Source organism: Phalacrocorax aristotelis, chromosome 1 (assembly GCF_949628215.1).
Source record: "Phalacrocorax aristotelis chromosome 1, bGulAri2.1, whole genome shotgun sequence".
Taxonomy (NCBI): Eukaryota; Metazoa; Chordata; class Aves; order Suliformes; family Phalacrocoracidae; genus Phalacrocorax; species Phalacrocorax aristotelis.
This window is the reverse complement of record NC_134276.1, coordinates 151,793,611-151,815,215: the sequence shown is the minus strand read 5'-3', so window position 1 is coordinate 151,815,215 and position 21,605 is coordinate 151,793,611. Positions and strand designations below refer to the sequence as shown.

The 21,605-nt window shown below is 46.7% G+C and overlaps 1 protein-coding gene across 7 annotated transcripts in view; it reads right to left on the bottom strand.

Moving 5' to 3' along the window:
* WASHC1 (WASH complex subunit 1) overlaps nucleotides 1-21,605 on the bottom strand; it is a 44,677-nt gene that overhangs the window by 1,673 nt on the left and 21,399 nt on the right. For all 7 annotated transcript variants that reach the window (XM_075116288.1, XM_075116305.1, XM_075116311.1 and 4 more), the window contains 7 exons: nucleotides 9,940-10,051; nucleotides 9,086-9,232; nucleotides 3,964-4,100; nucleotides 2,884-3,019; nucleotides 1,517-1,721; nucleotides 872-1,036; nucleotides 353-511 (listed from right to left, as the gene is read on the bottom strand). In XM_075116288.1, coding sequence (XP_074972389.1) covers nucleotides 353-511; nucleotides 872-1,036; nucleotides 1,517-1,721; nucleotides 2,884-3,019; nucleotides 3,964-4,100; nucleotides 9,086-9,232; nucleotides 9,940-10,051 — 1,061 coding nt within the window. The remainder of the gene's footprint in view (nucleotides 1-352; nucleotides 512-871; nucleotides 1,037-1,516; nucleotides 1,722-2,883; nucleotides 3,020-3,963; nucleotides 4,101-9,085; nucleotides 9,233-9,939; nucleotides 10,052-21,605) is intronic.

Sequence of the window (21,605 nt, the reverse complement as noted above, 5' to 3'; positions counted from 1 at the left end):
AGCTACCTAATGTGCTAAACCGGCTTGGCCCCACCCCTCTTGGCCCCAGGGTTTCCTTTGTGTGCCTGCCCCCACACAGCACACTGGAAACTTCTACACCTGCCCTGAGACAGAGCGGGTCTCCATCAAGAACACGAATGCCCTTCTGGCAGATGGGGTTTAGCCAGTTCACAGAACTTTGGCTGAACAGGAAAACCTGAGACCTACACCAGGCTGTGAGGAGACACAGCACCTTTCTGCTCTGTATGTTCACTGTGCTCCTGGCTTGCCCGTCTCCCCCCAGACCTACACCTCCCCAGCCTGGGGTAGAAAGCAAGGAAGATCAGTTCTGCCAAAGAAAGAGCCTCAGCACCTTGTTCTTGTTCCTTCTGCTTCTTCTTCTCCAGCTTCCTCTCCTTGACGCTGCGGAGGTTGGCCTTCCCAATGCCACCAGCCTGGCGGATGGACTCCAGAAGACTGGCACGCCCAGTAGAGGGGTTCACCACCTCCTTCGGGGCTCCCTGGACTGAAGCTGCAGGGACAGGAATGACAGGCAGAAGCCATGGGTCAGTGCACCAGCTACAGGCCCCGCCAAATCCTGATGGAAGGGGCTGCTCCGATACCCTGTCAGCTTCTGCCCGGGGCTGTGAGCCCAGCCCAGACACCTCTCAGTGACAGACCTACACTCAGCCCAGCCAGCAGGAGCCCCACCAAGGGGGATCTGAAGGCTTCCAGCTCCCAGGCAGGCAGGAGCTGCTTCCCCTCCCATTGCAGCTTCCCTCCTCTGCTGGGAGGCTGGGAAGCCACAGGGAACCAACCAAGGACACAGGCTGAAGCCAAGAAGTCAGAGTTAGATTCTGCTGGTGAAGCTTTGGAGATGCCCAACCCTTACCTGCAGGCACTGCATTGCTGCTCTCCTCACTCGCTGTCCGGGCTGGCTCAGAGGGGGCTGTGGGCTGGGGCAGGGGTGGTGGAGGAGGCACAGTAGCTGGCATAACAGGAGGTGGTGGGGGAGGTGGTGGGGGAGGAGGCGGCAATAGCTCAGCTTCTTGAAGGTCTGAAAGATGAAAGAAGTTGCATTTGAAGCATCCCAGAGGACAGCGCACTGAGAGCTTCAGCTCAGAGCTTCGCACACCTCAGCGGCAACAGATCAGAGTCCTGCAGCAGAGCCCTCCCACCCTGTGCAGCATCTCTTAACAGCAGGCAGGGCCAAGGCAGAGTTTGAGATTCCGCTACTCTGCCCTTCCCAGCTGTATCCCACTCTCCCAAGGGCATCTTGCTAGGCTGCCACACAGCCAGTCCCTGCACACCGTGCTCCCTCCTCCCCAGCCATGAAAAGAATGAGGGAGGTGAGGGGCCTGGAGTCTGGCCAGCACTAGAGCTGGTTGCAGCTTTGACTCAGGCCCAAGCACAAACCAGAGGTATCTCCAACATCCACCTTGAAACCTCCACCAAGGGACTTTCTGCCTTGTCTCCACCTTCTAGCAATCCCTGCCTTCCTCCTTCACAGGGCCCTGGGATCAGGGATTGGAAATACCTGGTTGCAAAGGCTCCACTGACTCAGTGTTGAAAGTGGGCAGCTCTGGAATAGCACTGCTAGGGGCAGACGGTGCGATGCCGGGGCCCAGATCAGCACTGTACATGAGATCTGCAGCAATGCCAGGCAGGTCTGGCAGGTAGGACGGCACATCAATCTCAGGGACCTGGCCCAGATCTGGCACGTAGAAGTAATTTTCAGCTACCTAAAAGAAACCCAGAACGAAAAGATAAGGCAGTGACTATGCACTTGCTTCCCCTTGCAGCAAACAGACACTGCAGGGAACAGCCTGGGCAGCAGTCAGAGCTGGGCTAGTGTGCCTTGGTACAGTGGCTGCTCATCAACTACCCCTACAGCTCTGTGGTCTCGTCTTGTGGCAGCTCCCTGTGCTCAGAGGCTACCCCCTGCAGTATGGGCTTCGAAAAGGCAGGCTGCAGGAGGAAGAAGAGGTGCAGGACTCTTCCTAGGTCTTTGCAAGCGGACTCTCTCCTCTTTTGAAGGTTTCATGCACCAACTTGTGCAGCCTACATAAGCCAGCCCCTTCTCCTCCCGAAAAGAATGGTGCCTGAACCATTTCTGAGATTAAGATGCAGGAGCACAACCAAGTAGTTACAGAGGTTTGATTTTGTGTTTAACACACAGACAAAAGAGTACCAAATGTGTGCTGTGAATAAAGGGTTTTGTCTGTTCCGCAGATTGCCATCTCCTCTGGTCCAACATGATGAGCAAATGGCTCCCAGGGTCCTTTCCCTAGCCCCAAAACACACATTCAGCCATACACCAGCAGAGCTCCAGGTACGGCCATTACAAGGTGCTAGGTACAAGGTCAGTCACGTGTTGGGGCAGCTGGGTTGGTGCACTGCCTGCCTCGTGCCCACACCAAGCACAAACCCTTCGCTCAGGCTGGCTGACCCTTCTGTTTGCACCAGCAGGCGCCCCTTCCCAGGAGGAATGATAGGAATCAGACCTCCTCCCAGGCACCTTCCAACCGTGGCACCTCACCCTGGGAATCCTCATGCGTTAGCACAAGGAGGATGATCAAGTGATGGAGCCACCAATCTCTTCTAAAGCCCTGAGGTATAGCAGCAAGGTGAATTGATATTACATTACTCTTCTCATACCACTCAGCAAAAGCTTGAGCAGAAAGAAACACCTGCCAAATTTGAGAGTTTTGTCTCATCCATCAAGCTCACACCAGGACTTCAAGCACAGAAACAGGCAAGATCCTTCTGATAAGTGAGATGTTCTGCAGCCCCATGAGAGGCCATTGTCCTACCTGCTCTCCATCCTACAGAAGCCCTCTCCTCTCAGAGAGCTCAGCACAATCTTCAAAGGGAAGCAGCTGCATCCTCACAGCTGCATCTCACCTGTCGGTCCAGCTGTCCCCTTTTGGTGATGGAGAGAGGAGCATCGAAGAGCTTCTCTTCTGTCTCTGTTTCCAGAGCCACATGGGTCTTGGTCACTGCTCCAGCCAGAGGATCCAAGAAAACATACTTCTTGTACCTAAGGGTAGAGGACAAGTACTGCAGTGATGCTGCCTTAAGAGCCAAGGTCAGAAGAAACAGCGTACCCAAGACGGCCTTAGAGGTGGACACCTCCTGACACACTCACGCAGGTGGAACACGTTGGGCCTTCCACTTTCCTTCTTCTAGCCCCATTTTCCTGCTTCACCCCTCCACAACCAGTTGGTGATCAGCTCCCCGTCCTGCCACTGCAGCCCCCACACTCATCCTAAAGCAAAGCCCCGCTGCACTGCCATCATTACCAAGCTCTCCCCCTCCTACTGCCTGGCCTAGGACTGTCCTACAGCAAGACACCAGTCTCTCCTGTTGACTTGTCACTCAAGGGGCAGGAGGAAAGATAAAGAGGGGAAATAATCTGTGGCTTAGGGAAGGAAAGAGGAGGTTTGGCAGCTGAAAGCTCAAGAAGGGCTTAAAGAAGGTCTTCAGTATGGGCAGAGAAGGAGGAACCATGAGGGAAACCCAGTAGGAAAGGGAACTGCAGTGAAAGGCAGTGGAGATATGAAAGCAGCAATAGCAGTAAAGTGATGCTGTGAGGAACCATCAGGAAAAAGAGCAAAACCTAGGCAGGCACAAAGGGCAGAGAAGGGTAGGAGTGACAGCAGCTTTCAAGGCCAAAGAGAAACTATTACAGGGGTATGACAGGAAAAACTAGGTCAGGGAAGGGAAGTGCAAATTTGGGTTGAAAGCAGGTGAGTGGACGATCAGGTGCAGACAAAGCAACTCCTTCCACCCAGGGGGAAGAATGAGGAAGAAAGGGCTGCCAGCTGGAAGCCAGTGGAGAGGTACCAAACCCTGTCCTATTGAGAGCCTGGTATGCAAGATCCCCAGGAAAGCAAGCAGCTACTGCTCCCCCCCAGGGCCGGGGGAGCTCCTCTGGCAACAAGCAGGGGCAGGTGAGGAGCATGGTGCTGCTCCAGCTCTCACAGGTTCTCAGTGGTGTTGAAGAGCAGCAGAGAGCTGACGGAGCTGATGTTCCTGGGGAGACTGCCAAGGCCTTCTTCTGCATCATCCTCCTGGTGAATTTTGGTGCTCACACACACAGGGAAATACTTGAGCTTCTCCTGGAACAAGACAAGTAACAGTTAGCAAGACGCTAAAATTGCAACTGCTGAAAAACAGCTCTCCCCAGCCACCACAACCCACACTGCTGGTCTGGGAACCCTACTGCTCCCTCTCTACCTCTCTTGGAGCAAGGAAGCATATGCACAACATTGTAACCCCACACTCATGACAAATCTCAGCAGTTCAGGTTCATGGCATGTGCTTTTCGTGCCATGGATGGGTCATATTGAACAGGAGCTGCTGTGGCAAGGATCCACCAGAATAAAACAACCACTCAGGCTTTATAGCCAGAGGCAGGGGATCAAGCACCGCAAGCAAAAAGGCGTTACAGTATCTCCAACTACCAGACGTTTTCATGCACGCAGGGTCCCCCAAACATCTCTATTACCTCCCCTACGCTGCCTTCAGTTGATGTTTTAAGTGATATGATCCCACTGGTGGGGTATGCAGTGAAGGCAAAGGAAAAAGAGGTTAGGAAAAAACAGAGTGCCTGTACTAGGCAAGAGATCAGGCAGAAGGGAGTGTGCAGGATGGAACGTGTGCCAGATGGTTTTGCAAAGCCTGAGGGATTTGCAGGAGTTTTCAACTCTAATGAACTGAAATCTCCTCTCTCTCGGTTCTAAAACTTCATGCATAATATATAGAACTCCCTTTAGAAAAGGACTTATTACATCTGAACTGCCTGACTTTTATAGAGCACAGGAGCTGCCATCCCGGATCAGACCAGTGTTTCACCGAGCGTGACAGCGCGCGCTGCAGATGCTCTGGGGGGATGAAGCTCAGTGCCCACATCAAGTTTTGCTGTAGAGGGAGGAAAGGCATCAGTTTCTGAACCCAGAAACAGACCTGGATGGACAAACCTCCACCCCAGGCCCCTCCCCACACCCTTCCTCAGCCCCTTCACAACTCCTGTTCCTTCTTCACAAACTAGGACAAGCAGCAGCCCTGGCAGCTATGAGGTGGTAAGTGTTCCTACCAGAAAAAAACAGAGCACTATGTAGGACAGTTTGTCAGTTTAAATAATTGGCCACACTTTTGAGGTTGTTTTCTGTCGCCAGAAGATGGCCACTTCAAATACTGTCCGCAGCTTCCTACTGCCTCATACCTCCAGCACCCCTGCTCTATCCCATTCTCTGAGTCCTTCTTCCCTCCTTGTACTTGTATGGGAGAAATGGGAGACCACCATTGGTTCGGTTTGAAGACCACATCTCAGCAACATAAGCAGTTTCTGCTGATTGAAATTTCAGCTTTGAATTTGGTAGCCAGAAGTCCTGGCAAATGGCTTAGCTGCAGCTCAGTTAAACAACTAAGAGTTTGTATGATGCTCTGAGTCTATAAAATGCTATAAGAAAAGTCCTGGGAGGTTTCGATTTAATTCCCTGCCTCCCCCAAATAACATGTTCCAACTTATGAAAAATACACTGAAATAAACATCTTGAGTTTTTGCAGAAGCAAGTAGGCAAAAATATGTAAATTGTTATTTAGAGAGTGTAGAAGCAGAGATTCAAAAATAAAGGTTCTTTTGATCATTAATATTCATTTCCCAATGTTTAATTTTTTAAGCATGAGGGAGTACTGATGTTTTTGCTAGAACTGTTCACACACACTTAGCCCTCAAGTCATATACATATTTTTTTTAATTCTCTCTTTGTAGATTTCAATTAGCACTGGAAGACTGTGCGTCACTTTAAGGGCTAGTGAGAAACCAACCATTACCTACATTTACTTATAAGTCTCATCTAAGGCAGTTACAAAAGCACTAAGCATGAGTATTACTCTGAAACGTGAGGCTCTACATAATCCTTTTAATTTAAATGCCAACAAAGTGCTAGTCTTATTGAAGTACCTAGATCTGTTTTGAAATTTAGAACAGCTACATACCGTCAATAATATCCTGTGACTGTCAAATCCACAAGTTAACATGCCATTTAAAAATTTGTTTTCTTACAGGGACATTAAGGCTGAAGGTTCAACAACCTCGACATACTGAAGTCATGGGGGGTGCCTGACTGCTCAAACACTCCTGGCTGGGGTTTGGCACCTGGCAGGATCACACCCCTGAGGATGCTGCATTTTCAAGCATTTTTCTTCCTAAAAGCCTACAGTTAAAAAGAGGGATATAAAGTTGACCCGGTTCTTAAGTTTAATTAAGCACACACTATTAGAAAGGGAATTGGTGTGATACACCAAAAGCCCCATTCCCCCCAGGCCAATGGAGCACTGAGCCTAAGTGGAAAAGCACTTGAAGATGAGCAAGTGCCAAAAACCTGGTTTAGCCTCCTCATGTCCATGGGTGGACTCTGAGAGAGGGAAAATTCACAAGGACATGCCAAGTTAGTGACATTTTTGAAGCCTAGCAAGGTTACTCCAGCAGTAGACTGTAACTTTTGCTTGGATGTCTTCCCAAGCCCAGGCAGACCATGTTTCCCACCCCATTTTCCAGCCTCCTGAGGGGCACTTGCATCACCATGACACAGGTCCCACCACAAAGGCAGCGCCCAGCACCTCAGAAGCCCTGCAGGGCTGCAGCTGACTCACTGCTGAACCCTGTCTAGCTGCTACCACAGCAACGTGCAAAGCAAGTGTCTTTCCAGGCTTACCACAAGGACCGTGTTTCTGGCACTCCTATCTATCAGTGCTTACCTTACCAATCTAAACAGTGTCCTCTCAACAGCTGAGTTTTCACTTGCCTGGGGTGGGGAGGGGGAAAGGAGAATTTCCCAGGAGGGAAGCATTTTTAAATAAGCTACAGAACCACACACATTTCCAACTCAGCCTCTTTCCAGCCATAGCACAAACCCTGAACTCAGAGCGTAGGCTGCCATGACTTACCCTCAAAATGACATGAGCAGAGCTTGCTTTCCTGGTGGGGCATGTGTATGCGTGTGCAAGTGATGTTATCAAAGGACGCTGTGACTGCTCCCAGCAAAGAGGCCCTCATTAGAAGTGAAAACAGGCAGCGTGCCTCTGCTGAAAGCCCTGAATAATTGAGGAGGGCATAAATGCAAACATTAGATTTCCCTCTGTCACATTTCATTACTGAAAGGCACATCAGGCTCTGTGCTCGGCTACGGCCGAGAAGGGCTTGTCCCCCTGGAACGCGGTCAGAGCTCGGCCGCGCCGAGCCCCACTTGGCACACCAGCTGCTCCTGGCACAAGCCCCTCCATCGTTCATCAGCTGACAGCCACTCACCAGCACAGCAGCATCCCCCTGCCCCACAGAAGAGCTGCAGGAGCTAGTGTGTGCAAGCTTGGCACGAGTAACAAGACTGCTGCATGAGGTAGGGTCAGTAAAGCCAGAGAAAGATCAACAACCCCGAAGGAGGATCGAAAGATGGGTCATGGGAGGGCAGGAACAAATACAAATATCCCCCGAAGTCTGCAACAAAGTCCCTGTGGTGATGGCAGCCTTAGTACAAGGGGCAGAACGTGGCACTGGTACAGAGACGGCGCCGCAGGCAGATGGAAGGGGCAGCAGGGAAGGGCATACAGAGCCTGCTGGAGCCAGTGGGCCAGTCAGATGGGCACACCATTTGCTTTTTATGGGACACTGCTTTTTTACCAGCTGATGGTCTTCTCAATCCCCGCCCTGTGCGAGGGGCTGTACATTGGCACCAGCCCTTCAGGGTGGGAGAGCATCGCCCCTGCCCACTCACCATCTACCTCTGCTCCCCCACAAGGTCTGATGGGATGGGGCCACCAGCCAGACAGCACAACTGTAACTGGCCTCCCCTGGCTGCCAGCAGCAGGTCCTACACAGCTTTGCCCCACGCTACTGCCAAGGCTTGAAGGAAGCATGAACCCTGCTCGAGTCTCCCAGCTGTCCATTCGGCCAGCAACCCTGCTTCCCTGGCCTGGCTGAAATATTCATAACTGCCTCACTGTGCGAGGCCCCAACTCCATTAAAACTCAGGAAAGTTTAGCGTGATAAATTATTCAGTTGCAGCTTTATTTTTGGGCCAAGGCACACAAGGCTGAGGAAGGAAGTCTCTTTAGGGGTGGAGAGCCAGGGAGTTGTCAGGTTGATCCCTAACCTGCCAGGAAGAGCACACCTGCTATTCCTGGCATAATGCATACACAGAAACTTTTAAACTCTAAACACAGCAACTCTTCCTCCCCTCCTTCCAACCTGGGGATCTTGACCCAAATTGCTGGAAACTCCTTTGGTAACATTTCCTACCAAATTCACCACTTCTCAGACCTCCCTAAGAAGCCTCTCTCTGCCACTCACTCCACAGACTAAAAGTGAACTCAGTACTTCAGGACCTTCTTCAACACCACCAGCTGCAGACATCTGTGCTATGGGCGCACCTGGAAGCACCAACTGTGCTGGGTACTGAGAGATCCAGCCCCTCTCTGAAGGGCTTGCAACCTACAATAACTAACAGAAGGCAAAGGAAAAGCAAAGCACAAACAAGAGATGTAAAGAAGAAAAATTACCTTCCCCTCCAAGATGTAAACCTTAGCTGGGAAGCAGGGAGGGACAATACCCAAGTGTGATGCTTTCCTGGGACATAAAAATGCTCTAATGACTTCTTTTTTTCCTGACACGCTCACAAGCACTTTTACTTTTCCCTTCTCACCATTGCTTATATTAGAGCCTTCAGGAACTATTTTTTAAAAAATTATTACCCTGATCCCAGCTGCCTTGCTATGCATGGCAGAAGCCTTAAGGCCAGCCAGGAGCACCCACCAGCACTGCTGCAGGAAACAGCGGCATTCCAGGAAATGGAACTGCTCTGGAGAGTTGGCTGCCGACAGCCACCCAGAGCACTTGACCACCATGCCACTAACATGGCCCTCTCAAACTGCCAGCTCTGCAAGCTTCCCAGACTGACCTCACACACCCCTGCCAACAGGCCAAGCTGAAAAGATATTCTGCTCCCAGCCTATATCCTAAAGCCCTGGTCTACTTCATCAAAGAGACCAACAGCCTCACAGCTTCTCTTTGCTTGTTCATCTCAAGGCCTGTTCTCCTCCTTACCTGCAGAGCTTTCTCATCCAGCACTCGGTGTTTGCTCTGAATCTTGTGTCTCGGACATTTCTGTTTAGCTGGGTCTTCTGCACCAGCAAAAATTGAACTGTACTCCTGCAGTCGTTCAGGGGCTGGATATTTGGCACTGGAAAATACCTGTGGAGAGACAAGGAGGGACTGAAAAAATCCCCCAAACTAAGCAATCTTACGGTACAGAAACACATGGAGTGGCATAGAGTGCACAATCTGTGCTGCTGGTGGGAATGGACAGCCTTGGAGTGAACAGGCCCCTAAGGGCTACCTGCATGGACCCAATCATGCATGGGCCATCGCTTCAGAAAGTAAAAGTGCCAGAACTTCTCTCTCTATATAAGTACTAGGAGATCATAGGTTTCCACTGGCAGGAAGGGAATTTGAAACACTGTATTAAATGGAGGAAGAACAGGGAAAGAAAAGTTTTCACCAGTTTTACATGGCTCAACAAGATTAAGATGCAGTAAGGGGCAGCTCTCTAACAGCAGCTTTCATTCAAATAGCCGAAGTGCCTATGAGCCTGAAGTGAGAAGGTGTTGCGCTTAAGTCAGTACATGCCTTTTCTCTTTCTCAGGGAGAATCTGGGGCAGCAACTTATATAGACCTCATACGGCCAGGAGCTGTGTGGCTCATGGCTCTAAAAATCACCAACTGGCTGAGTCAGGAAGGGGGTTCTCATCACCACCCTGCTCAGCAGCAAGGCATGGAGGGGTGAGCTGACAGTAGCTCCGGCAGCTGAGCACCTGTTCCTCTCCAGAGCTCACATCAGGGGTAAAGAGAGATGGTGGAAGGAAGAAGGGAGACCATGCAGCCTTCACTGAAGTCACTACCTTAATAGCCTTCTTGCTGCCCTTTATCTTCTCAATCTTCGCTTGGGCAAGTGTGACTCTCTCACCGATTGCCTGAAGCTGTGCCCGGCTGGCCTCCACCCGCTGAGAGATCCTAGGAGACAAGCACCTTAAGATGAAGAATCCAGAGCCAGAGATTTTTTGGCAACAGCCAGTGCCCAGGCCCTTGGAGAAGGATGTGAATCTCTGCAGACTGGCTTATTTCATAGGGCAAAATAGTGCTGGTTGAGATACATTTGTCTTGGTCCCATTGCGAGTTTTATGTACTATGACATGAAGGTAGGTCTAGTCAGTGACTCGCAGCACAACAATCCCGCGGCTGTTTGAGGCACAGCACAGAAGATGGAAAACTGCAGCTTTTTTGTGACACTAGAGCACCACAAGCCCTACGCCTCTCTGCAGGTACTGCTGACAAGAAAGCCACAGCCAGTTATCAGCTGCCAACATATTTTTAATAAAAATTACTTGTTAAAAATGAAAGGCAAAACATGCTAATGAGTAGAGTTCAGGACTCACAAGGCTTATCATGTCCTCTACTATACACCAGCAGTTTGTTGTACTTCCATGTTGCTTCACAGCTTTTTGATTTGGTTTCCACATCAGTTAAACAACATTAGGTCCTCATTTGGAGCAATAACGCACACTAACCTGCATAATTTTTGCATAACTACATCAGCATCAAAATGCTTTGGGGCTGAGGTGAAAAGCCCTCTGTAGCAACAGGGGATAGCGGTCACTGGTTAAGTACCTCTGCATTCACAACATAGATATTCCTTTCCCACAAAGCTTACAGCAGAAACCTTGCAGCCAGGGACACGACTGAAATTGCTAGCATGCCGTGCACAGCCACTACCGTGCTGCAGGAACTGTCACACAGGCTCAACCAGAGCCTAGGAGGGACATCAGAACCAGGCATCAGCTACAGGTAACTATGGAGTCAGCTTCTCAGAAGAGACCTTCCTTCCCCATGCATAACTAGCAGGACCTCCCTAGCTTCAAGCTCAAAAGCTGAAAGCTGTTCTGAATCTTCACCCCTCTAATGAAACCAGTGAAGAATATTTTTATGGCTATACAACCCATTAGGAGGTAGCACTCTTCACTTCAGCAATGTTTTGTAGCAATGAGTTCCATTGGATCATTTTGTGCCTGTGAAAATCAATTTCAAGTATTGTCTTTAAATTTCACCAAAAGTCCCTCTTTGCTTTATAGAGCTCCCATGCTTTTCCCCCACTCTGTATAAGTCCTTTTAGTAACAAATTTGACATTAGCAGTGATCCATTATTCCCATTTTCAAAATGTACCAAACCTGTCTTTTCAAGTATTTTCACTCTGTCCAGCACATTCCCTATTACAGTAGAGAAATGGACTCCACTAAAGCCCCACCCGTTGTAGGTAGGGAAAAACCAGCAGCCTATTCACCTTTTATCATTCTGAAAGCCCCCCACTTCTTTCTCTAAACAGCTTTAAGTGTTTCTGTTTGTTTATAGCCATGCTCCCCTCTTTCTGGAGGCATGAAAATCCTTCCTTATGCATACGGCAGGAGAGCACACAGCCTGTTTCTACTTCGTTCTTTTTGGAGTGGGAGATGAGCAAAACTGAACCTCATGAGATTCTCCCTCTTGGAATTATTCTCCATTTCCTCATCCTTTTATTTTAAATACAGGCTAACAGCTTGTATATTGTACCAACACTAAGTACAAATCTGTTCATGATTTCCTTCCCACACCCTCCGTCTCAGTGGAGTAAGCCCACATCACTTACACACTTGACGGGTTCTCAGAGTAGTTTCTGTTGTTCCTTTCAGTGTGCATTTCCTAGCACCTGTCTGTAGCAAATTTCAGGTGTTACAGGGCTGTTCCATTGCCTTGTTTTGTTAGTGTCAGATGCCTCTAAAGGACCTAAGTCTTCCCTAACTGCTCTCCTCAGCAAATTTTCCCACCTCACAGTTCACCTCTTCTCTAAATGTTTCATAATTGTATTGATTGACACTATTTCCAGCATTGCTCCTGGGGGCATCTGACTATTTTTACTTCCTTCAAAGCTGAAAAAAATTGGTCATTTATTTCTGCTTTGCCTCTCTCCCTCAAATCAGTGTTGCAATTTTCTCTCCCACCTGTGAGTAGACCCCTCTCCCAGAAGAGCTCAACAAAGCCTTCCTGAAATTCCAGATAAAAGCAAGGTATCAATTGCCTTTTAGCCAGTACCCTGCTGACTCCCAGACAATTCTCAGGGGCTGACCAGGCACATGTTCCACGCCAGAAGGAAATGTTAAGGAAATAGTTATGCAAGCTCAGGCCTGGAAACCAGTAAACATTCTCCTCCCTCCCACTCCACAAATGTGAGTGGGTTGGGTGAGGCAGTCAAACACTTCCCTCACTCCCTTTCCCACCTCACTGTTTCACCAGGTATCACGTCTTCTTCTCCCTCCCCACACTCACTCTTTTGCTAGCTGTGAAGAAGCAAAGGAGGTTTTGTGGAATCCCAGTTATCCTTACCTTTCACCCTTAACCGCTTCCTTAACATTCATCCTCTAAGACACCCGGTTTAGGAGAACTGTGCCACAACTCCCTTTATGCTCCCACCAAACACAGGCAGTGCATTAGCTATTACAAAGTGCTTCTTGGTGCTAGACTGACACCTCTCGTAGTCCATGGACGGCATGAGGGGAAGAACAGAAAGCAAAGCACCTCTTGGCCCACAGTGCTGCATACATCTTTCTCATTTAAGGTTTACTGGAACCTCTCTGAAAAAGGAGGCATCCCTAAAAACAGAGCATGACTGGCAAGTACTGTGCCCTAGCTACAACAGTAACGGTGCATCCAGAAAGGAAAGAGGGAAGACATCTATAGCTTCATCCATCCTTACTGCCCGCCAAATATAACTGAGAGGGATTATATTCACCAATAAAAGGGCAGTATCAGGCAGACAGCCCGTTCCCAGCACAAGCTGGGGAAGTTGTCCAGTGCCAGCTCAGGCATTTCAAAACATGATGGCTCTTCTCTGAAGCACCCTGTACTTTACTTTGTGATCTCCTACTACCCTAGGATTTGCCAGGCCAAATCCCACTGACCTTAGGAGATATGCCAAAAACCTTCACCTGAGGTGGTACAGATGCAGGCACACAACACTAAAGGAATACACACCAGTCTACAGAATTAATTTATTTGTTGCTGCACAAGGTAACTATGAAAAAAAATTATTAAACCCCCTCAATCCAACTAATCCAAATTCCATCACATGTACAGGTTCCTAAAAGTGCATGACTGTTATGCATGTACAGTTCAAGATACAGTTGCATGTTAGTTAAAAGATACAATATACCATATTGATATTGAAAAAATATATGGAAAAAAAACCCTCATGTTCAAGTGACCTTCAGCAATTTTAGTATTTCTTCTACTGTGGAAACTGAACTTACTCCAAGGAGTCAACCTGGTGTTTGTAAAGAAAGGAAACATGAAAGGATGGAGGGGGCTGTTGCCAAGGATTTCAAGGGCAAAGTGTTTGAAGCACGGTGGCATTCAGACCTCAACCTCCATTTAAGAAGGAATTTGTTACTGAGTGGCATTTGTTTGAAAGGCAATTGCAATCACGACAGGAGGGGTCAGTGTTAATAAAGTGGGCCACCTCTGCCCCTCAGAACCCTGCGCTCAGACAGCCAAAAACACCATCAGCATCTGAACCTACCCCGCACCTATCCTATTAGTCATTGCTGTGTTATTTTGCTCTCGGTGCTCTTTTCTGCTTGAGAAACCTCTTTAGTTAGATTCAGTGTGGCTTTGGAGTTGCAAAGAAGCAGGAGGCGTACAGTGACAGCCCCTCCCTTCGGGCAGGATGCATGCTTTGGGACAAATGAAAAGGGGGCCTGCAGAAGCAAGGGGAATACATCACCTGCCTTCAAATCCTGGGCACTGAGCCAAACCAGCCTTCCCCTTCCAATGCTTTTCTTTGGGGAAGTAATACATGTGGCAGATTAAATCTATCTAGTGGATTATCTCTTAATCCATACAGACTTTTATTTTTAATCTAAACAGATATTAAAGCCAATCTTTCAGCTGCTTTGATTCAAGCTTTCACATTCTCTTGTCCCTCTGAAATCTTTTTGCAGTCAAGCCCCCCTGCACCTCACCCCCAACTTAGATCTCATTTCACCTTTCTCCTAAAGCCCTCATCCTGGTGCCTTGAGCTCCTCTCCGTTTTAGAGGCAACTCTCTCCAACAACCACAGCAGGTCCCAGGAATACTTCCTCCCACCTCACCGCCTCCCTTGTTGTCCCCGTATCCTCTGTCCCATCTGCACCCACGGAGCAGATCACCTCCCATTATCTCCTTGTAACTCCTCTGATAATCCTCACATTCAGGCAACTCCTGAAAGATCTCCTCTGCTGTGTCTGTGTCTGCTCACGGGGGAAAAATTACTGTTCTTTTACTCCCATAGGAAAAAGATTTGAGGCATTAGGAATTTGGCATCCAGGACACTGGACACTGCCTGTCAGCTGCCAGCACTGGTAATAATACTACATCTCCATGAGGATCTCCAAGCACTCCACAATGCCAAAAAAGAATTGTGATTTTTATCATCTATATTTGCTAGGGATCAGACAGCATCAGAAAAAAGTTTAAAATCAAAGCAGGTTTACAGACAGGCTGACAGATTCCCAGAAAGGTGGCTGAGCAAGACAGAATTCAGCTGGAGGGAAGCATCACAGCAGAAGGAGACCCTTTGCTATCCACATACACATCACCCAAAAGTGACGGGGATGACAAAACTTGGGAAATGGGAGAGAGAAGAGGCAAGGTCCATACCAAGGTGAATGAGAAAGGCGAGGCAGGAGAGGCTGGGAGCAAACCTCTCTAGAATACCAAAGAACTTCAATTTCATGTCTGAAGTACAAAAGTAAGCGATCAACCAAGGAGAAAGAACATTACAGAGCAGAATGAGAAATGAAGTTGCACAGGAGGATAAGGCAGATGAAGTATTAAATTACTTTTTCCTTAAAGGAGGACTGTACACATCACAGCAAGTCAGGCTTCTGGTCTCCTCCCAGCCCAGGCTCCAGCCCTGAGAGATAGCAGGGGGATGCTCAGGGTACACACAGTAAATTTGTTCTATAAACCCTTGGCTTGTTGCCTAAAAGTCAACCTGCTTTTTTTTTTTTTCTTTTCTACAAAGCATGCTGTTATTGAATTCCTCCCCTACTGCAGGGAGTGTGAATTAGAAGGGATGGGGTTTATGGTTCTTATATTTTATTACATCCCCAGACTCTCCAAGTGGCTGGTGCTGGAGCAGGGTAACAAGGAAAATAACAGTGTGCTGGCTGCCATTCATGCTTCCACAGCACCGGTGCCATAACCAGCATGATACCATTACTGATGAATGAGATGCCTTTAAACCTCTAGGACAAGGTCCAGTGGGTTACCAGAAATGAGAGAACCACTGGTGAGTTGAGCAGGGACTACCTCCCAGGGGAGGGGAGGCATCATCCCATGATGAAAGCAGCAGCAGAAGGTGGTGCTGAGGGAGCTAAGTGTCCATCTTTCTTCTCAGGCTACTGAGCTCCTTCCTGACCTGCTCCTTTCCTGGGACCCAGAGGCATGTCACTGCTCTCTACTTGTATGCGGCAGAGAAGAAGAAAATCTCAAACTTTTTCAAGCTTTAGTTTGTCTAAGAATCTTCTTGAGAAAAGGCCATGGGCTTTTATAGCTCCTCAGGCTGCTGAAGTGATGGGGAAACATCAATGCATAGCCCCTGGTACCCATAACTCAGGGCTTTGATGCACAATCCACTAGACTGAAGCAGGCCTGGAGAGCTAGGCTAGAATGTCTAATGTGTTCTGGCTGGCTAACAAAGGATAATGTTTTATGAGGCACTAGAGTGTGCTTTACAAACAGTCTTACCGCATGTGGATGTTGCTACACACTGCAGTGGGCCAGCTCAGAGTTCACGTACCAATGACCAGCACAGCCAGAAATGGACTGTGAGAGGCCTGAGCCCCACTCTCCCCACTCCCGCACAGTGCCTCTGCCCCAGCGGCTGGCAACATTGCAGGAGTGAGATACAGAGAGCAAACGAAAGGCTGCTAAGACATTTACAGCTTACAGTGATCCAGGGAAGACAGTTCACAAAGCCAATTCACCTCAAAAGGCTGAAAAGCAAAAAGCAAAAATGGATGCTTTTACAAAAAGCTAAATATGTTCAACCACTCAAAGAAAGATCAACTTGTTTGCTTTCTGCTCTTCTCTCTCCTTCATATTTAAGCAGTTTTTAAAGTCTTACTTCACGTCTGAGTAAGTGTAATCAGAAACTGTCATCATACACCATCTCTGACAGAAAGAAATCCCAAGCGTGATAGTGTAATCAACGTTCCTTCCTCCATTAAGGGTTTGGGTATTATACTAATTAATGTTTATCACACTTTGATTGCTCCTTGAGCCTGATTTGCAGGTGTTTCAGCATTCACATATTGCCCCGCTCCTCTGATGCTGAACGGCTTTTCAGATTGGAGGGTGATCAAGGTTGCCAGGTTATCCTCAGCAGGATCTGGCATACGTCGCTCTCCACGGGTCATGCTCTCACACAAAAATAATTTAATTTTGATTTTTAAACTCTCATTTCACAAGGTGCTTATGCTACTGTGAATTAAGTTTTACATAAACTGGAAACTTAGAATTTTGACCTATCGTCGCAGCACACTCCTCTTCCCCTGCAGCTCATTCTCCTCCTGAGAAAAGCAGCTTTTCCTTTTTATTTTCCTCTTTTTTAAAAAAAAAAGGTCACAAACAAGTTCTTTAACCTTCCAACCTTTTTACTTGCCTCCCACCACAGACTGATCTGAAAGCAGTATATACTTTTTCTAAAAAAAGGAAAGCCTGTCTAAGTAGAGACTCTGTGTATACTAAGTAGAAAGTCTGTGTTTGCAAATAAATTACACAGTTCCATCTTCTATTTAAACTATCCAGGGTACTTCTGGTCAAACTACTTCTCCATTAATAGTGTTAAGACATACAGACACAACAGGTTCTACCATCACAGTGACAACTTTTAGGAAGGATGCTCTAAAAGAAGTAATGGGGAAAAAATGGTTCTTCTACCAGTACTGCTGGAGTTTCATAGGTGACCTTTTGAATTCCTCCACTGACAGTGTGGGCGTAGATACTGAACAACAACATGGAGCTTCTTCCCAGAGCAGCAGCAGCCACAGAAATAGTCTTGAGATATTAGGCAACAGATGCTGTAAGAACTAATAACTGGTTTGTTATATATATAGTTTTCACTTATCCTTTGTAGTAATAGCCTTATACGGGTTTTTTGCCTTTTTTTTTTTAAAATCACTATTGAAAGGAAGGCTAATCCTGTTCGGACAGAATGTTACAAGACTGTCAGAAGTAAATTTTATTTCCATGTTGCTTGAAGTTATGAATCTTATTTGGCAGATAGCTTGAGAAGGTGTTTTGGCACCTTGTAACCTTAAATTAATCAACCGTGTACACAAACTTTGTGTTTCTTTTTCTCCTATCAAAGCTCCTTCCTTAGAATAGCCAAAGATCATCTTCCCTCTCCCGACAGAACAGAAAATGTGTATCACCATTACCACAGAGTCACAGGAAACATAAGTAGTAGAGAAACGTCCAGGTGACTGTGTGGTGAATAATATCTGGGCTAGGGAGAGCTAACACCTTTGAAAAGGTTTCACATTCCTCTGGATCCCTGAGTATAGAAGAAACTCCTTCCCAGCCTTCATTTGGGCACCATACCTGATCCTACATAAATAACGCTTCTGTTGTACACTTCACCCTTAATCAACATTATGGTCTACATTTCTTATCAGCAGTAGTCACAGGAAACAGATCAGCCTGGATTTAAATGCCTGATCTGTGCCTTCTCCCAGGTGGGGCTGCAGAAGGAATGCATGAGCCACCAGCCAAAAGTGATGTTTATTCTGAGCTTCACCTGAAGATAGCAGCAGCAGGGACAAATCCACAGCAGCTTCCCCAGCCCTTTTAGCCTATGCCTCACTTGAGTCAAAGATGCCTTGCTACATCACTATGATAGTGTGGGAAGGAAGAGTGCCCTTTGCAGAGCCTTCCTCCCCACTGGCAAGGCAGTCCACACCGCCTCAACACTACAGAACAAGAGGAAAGCCTGTTTAGAGCAGAAGATCGTAAGTTCCTCTCTATTCCTAGCTTTCTCCCAAACCTTCCAAGCAGTTTTAAATCCATTTTCTTGACGAAGGTGAGTAGCACCCAGTTGTGCAAAAGACGAACTGATTTAATGAACATCCCTAAAGGTTCTACTACGGGGCTTGCCCTAATATAAGGCTGAACATACCAGGTAAGCTGAGCTCCCACTCATTCGTTGGGATGGAGGCTTTTTATACCAATACAGCACATAAAGAGATTAGGAACAGAATTTGTGTTATCTCTGCTACCAAAACAGTCATTGTCAACAAGAATTAAGAATGCTGATCAAAACATGCCCGCCTCCAGAGTGGAAAATGATTCCTTGTGATAGAAGTTCAAACTCTAATCATTCTCCGAAAAAAGCATTGGTTTTCTTTGCATTTAATCAAATATCATTAGAACTTCATAGCTTTTCAGCCAACGATCTCGAAGCAATTTCTAAGCGTTAATTAAGTCTCAGTTGCTTGTGACATCAAGAGTGGAATCATTTGTGCCCCATGACAAAAGAAATCTGGGAAAATTCACAGTACAGTCCCAGCAGACCAGATTTTCAGTCCGTCATTCACTAATTTGAACAGTTTTTGCTTTAATTCACAGAACTTAACACCTACATTTCAGTAGTTTTTTAATTTTCAGTTTTACTGAGTTTGAGACCACCTGTGCGAGTACTTCTACATTCTTCAGTGCCTCCCCTTTGCCAAACCTGTCCCATAGCCGCTTTCTAGAATAAACTACAGCCAGCAAGCACTGGTGCAAAACACTGACCATTCTCTCCACCACCACTTTTTCTCTGGATCCAAAATATACCCTCTCCCCACATTGAAGACACAAGTTTGAAGGTAAAGGTTTTTGCATTGGCTTTAAATTTTCCCCACTTGCCAGTAGCTGCTGACAATCACGTAGAATTTGATGTGCACGCCACAAGTTGAACCCTTCAGTCCCCTTTTCAATAACACATACTTAAGAGATATCATTTACAAGTTAGTTGTCACACAACAGTCACCAACTAAAATCAGTCTCTATAAAACCCACTGTCCTGCACAATTGGAGTTGCATATTCAGAAGGAAAGCCTAACCAAGAAACAGGACTTGCTACCATAAAGCAGTCTCTTTCACCAACTGTGAAACCCTCAAAGACAACTGCACTTCATCCCTTCCTCTCATTCTCTTGAACTCTTAGTTCGTTTCTGACTTCCACCATGTAATAAGGGTCTGCCTCTGTGACCTTTCCTCACTTTGTCCTGACCTATTGAGGTTGTCATCAGATACTTGGCAAATGACCTATCTTTTGAAGGATGACTTATAGAGTATCCAGGTCATTTTGTTTTGCTCTCAATACTGTGTTTCTGCTCATCATATTTACTGCAGTGATCACTGTACTTTCAACAGCTTACAACGCAGTCAAATTTCTTCTATTCCCATCCACTCTTCCTTCCATTAGATACTTCTGCCCTTGTGAGCGTTGCCACTTGCTGCTTCTGTTCAGCAGTTAATGATCCTCCTCAGCATCTTTTGAGTACCAGTGCTGATTCCCAAGTTTCCCCAAAAGTTCTGCTACAATGAAAACAAGCCCAGCCACGTAAGATAGCTGTTTCGAAGAAGGTGTATCAGCCCATTGCTATTATAAAACCTCATTCCTAACTACCTCTTTTCCCTTTCTCACCTACGCTTCCAATTTGAACTTCTTCTCATAACAGATCCTTCTCTTTCAAAACAGGTCTCCTTCTCTTAAAGGAAAGGTTTCTTTCCGTATTTTTTGCAAATGGAGCTTTTTATTTCAAAATATTTGCTCTTCAGAAACAGAGGTTGTTTAGTGTTACTTCTTCATTTTCCTACAATCAATTGCAGTCACACTCAAATCTCAAAAGGCACCTTCTTTGACATGCCCATCAACAAGCTAATTTGAACACAAGTGCTTCTTCAACAAATGAGAGTAACTCTTTATGACACATTATCTAACACCTTTCCTGAGTGATTACAGCACTTTCTTACTTTCTTGAGGGATTTCTAGTTACTTTTCACCAAAAAACTTTAGGCCCCAGGCAGAGGTTTTTCTAACAGCAACAAGGAGCAGATGCCTCTCTGCTTGGACTGACAGCTGCTCTGTCATTTCAATGCAACAGTCTGTGGCACATCAGTGATCAGACATCACCTTCAGAGCGGTTCTAGACACATGATTTAATCTTCCTCACTGTCCTTTTAAGACTCACCTTCCCCACATAGTGATGCACAAATAGGCATCAAGAATGGAAATACTAGCTTCACAATAATACCAGAACAAATTTGTATAGCATACTTTTCAAACCTCTTTCCCCACCCCAAAACTGCTAGGACTGTAAATTCATAAATTTTAATAGCCTAATCACTCACCCTGTGACATACTTACATAATAAATGTTTTCACAGACCAACGCCTTCAGCAGCATCTAATCCCCTCATCCCAGCTAAAAGTAAGCATGAAGCATAATGAAGGGCATGATTTTGGCTATCGGGTTGTTTGCCTACCCCTCCCACCCATCCCCCTTGCCCCTAAATCACCCATGTGCTAGGAAGAACAAAGCAAACCCTGCCTGGTGTTCAGTAACCCAACAGAGGGAGGGAGAGAAACTCCCAACTCCAAAACAGTCGCACAAAGTTTGAATTTCCTCTGGAATCAACAAAATCCATGATGCCACTGTTGAAAGTATGGTCATTGAAGCAAAACCAAAGAAGCCCAATCATTGGGCCAAAGTGACAGAGAGAACTGAACTGTGGAGACCATGAACTTTCTCGTTTCTTGGTGCTGAGCTACTGGAACGACTGGCATGTTATATATATTTCAGAGATAAGCAGAAAGGCTATCCCTGCTGCGCTACTACAGAGCAGAAGTGCAACAGCTTTACCTTCTCTTCTGAAAGGAATGTCCTGTTATGCTTCTTAAGCCCATCAAGCACGTCTTCTTATTCAACTTTAATTTAATTTCTACCATCAAAGTCCTAGAAGTAAAGTAAACCCAGGTATTTGCATTTTTAAAATATATATTAATCCAGAATAAGGATCATATTCTTAGATAAATTAAGAATGGAATCCTATTCAGAAGATACTAAATTACTCACCCAGGGTTTCTCTTTAACACACTTTACCATCCAAACCCTTCATCCTTGGCTCCAAGAATAATTTTTATCCCCTCGTCTCCTTAATGGCACAGCATGGTGGGTTCCTTCAATAAAATGATTGTCTGGAGTATTTAGATGGAAGGAAAACCAAGAACTCCTTTATTAGCATCTGCAAATGGATCTGCTGCCTCCAAAAGCACTGCTCTATCTTAACTGTCAGTTGCATTTACACCCAAACGCTAAACCTACCCCATTTGGAAAGGCCCAGTGACAGGACCACAGCTAGTCAGAAAGAAGGTCCATGGAAAGAGAACATAATCCGCCAGTCAAGTGTGAAGAACAGACCTTTGGCACTGGTATTTCCTCCCGCAACT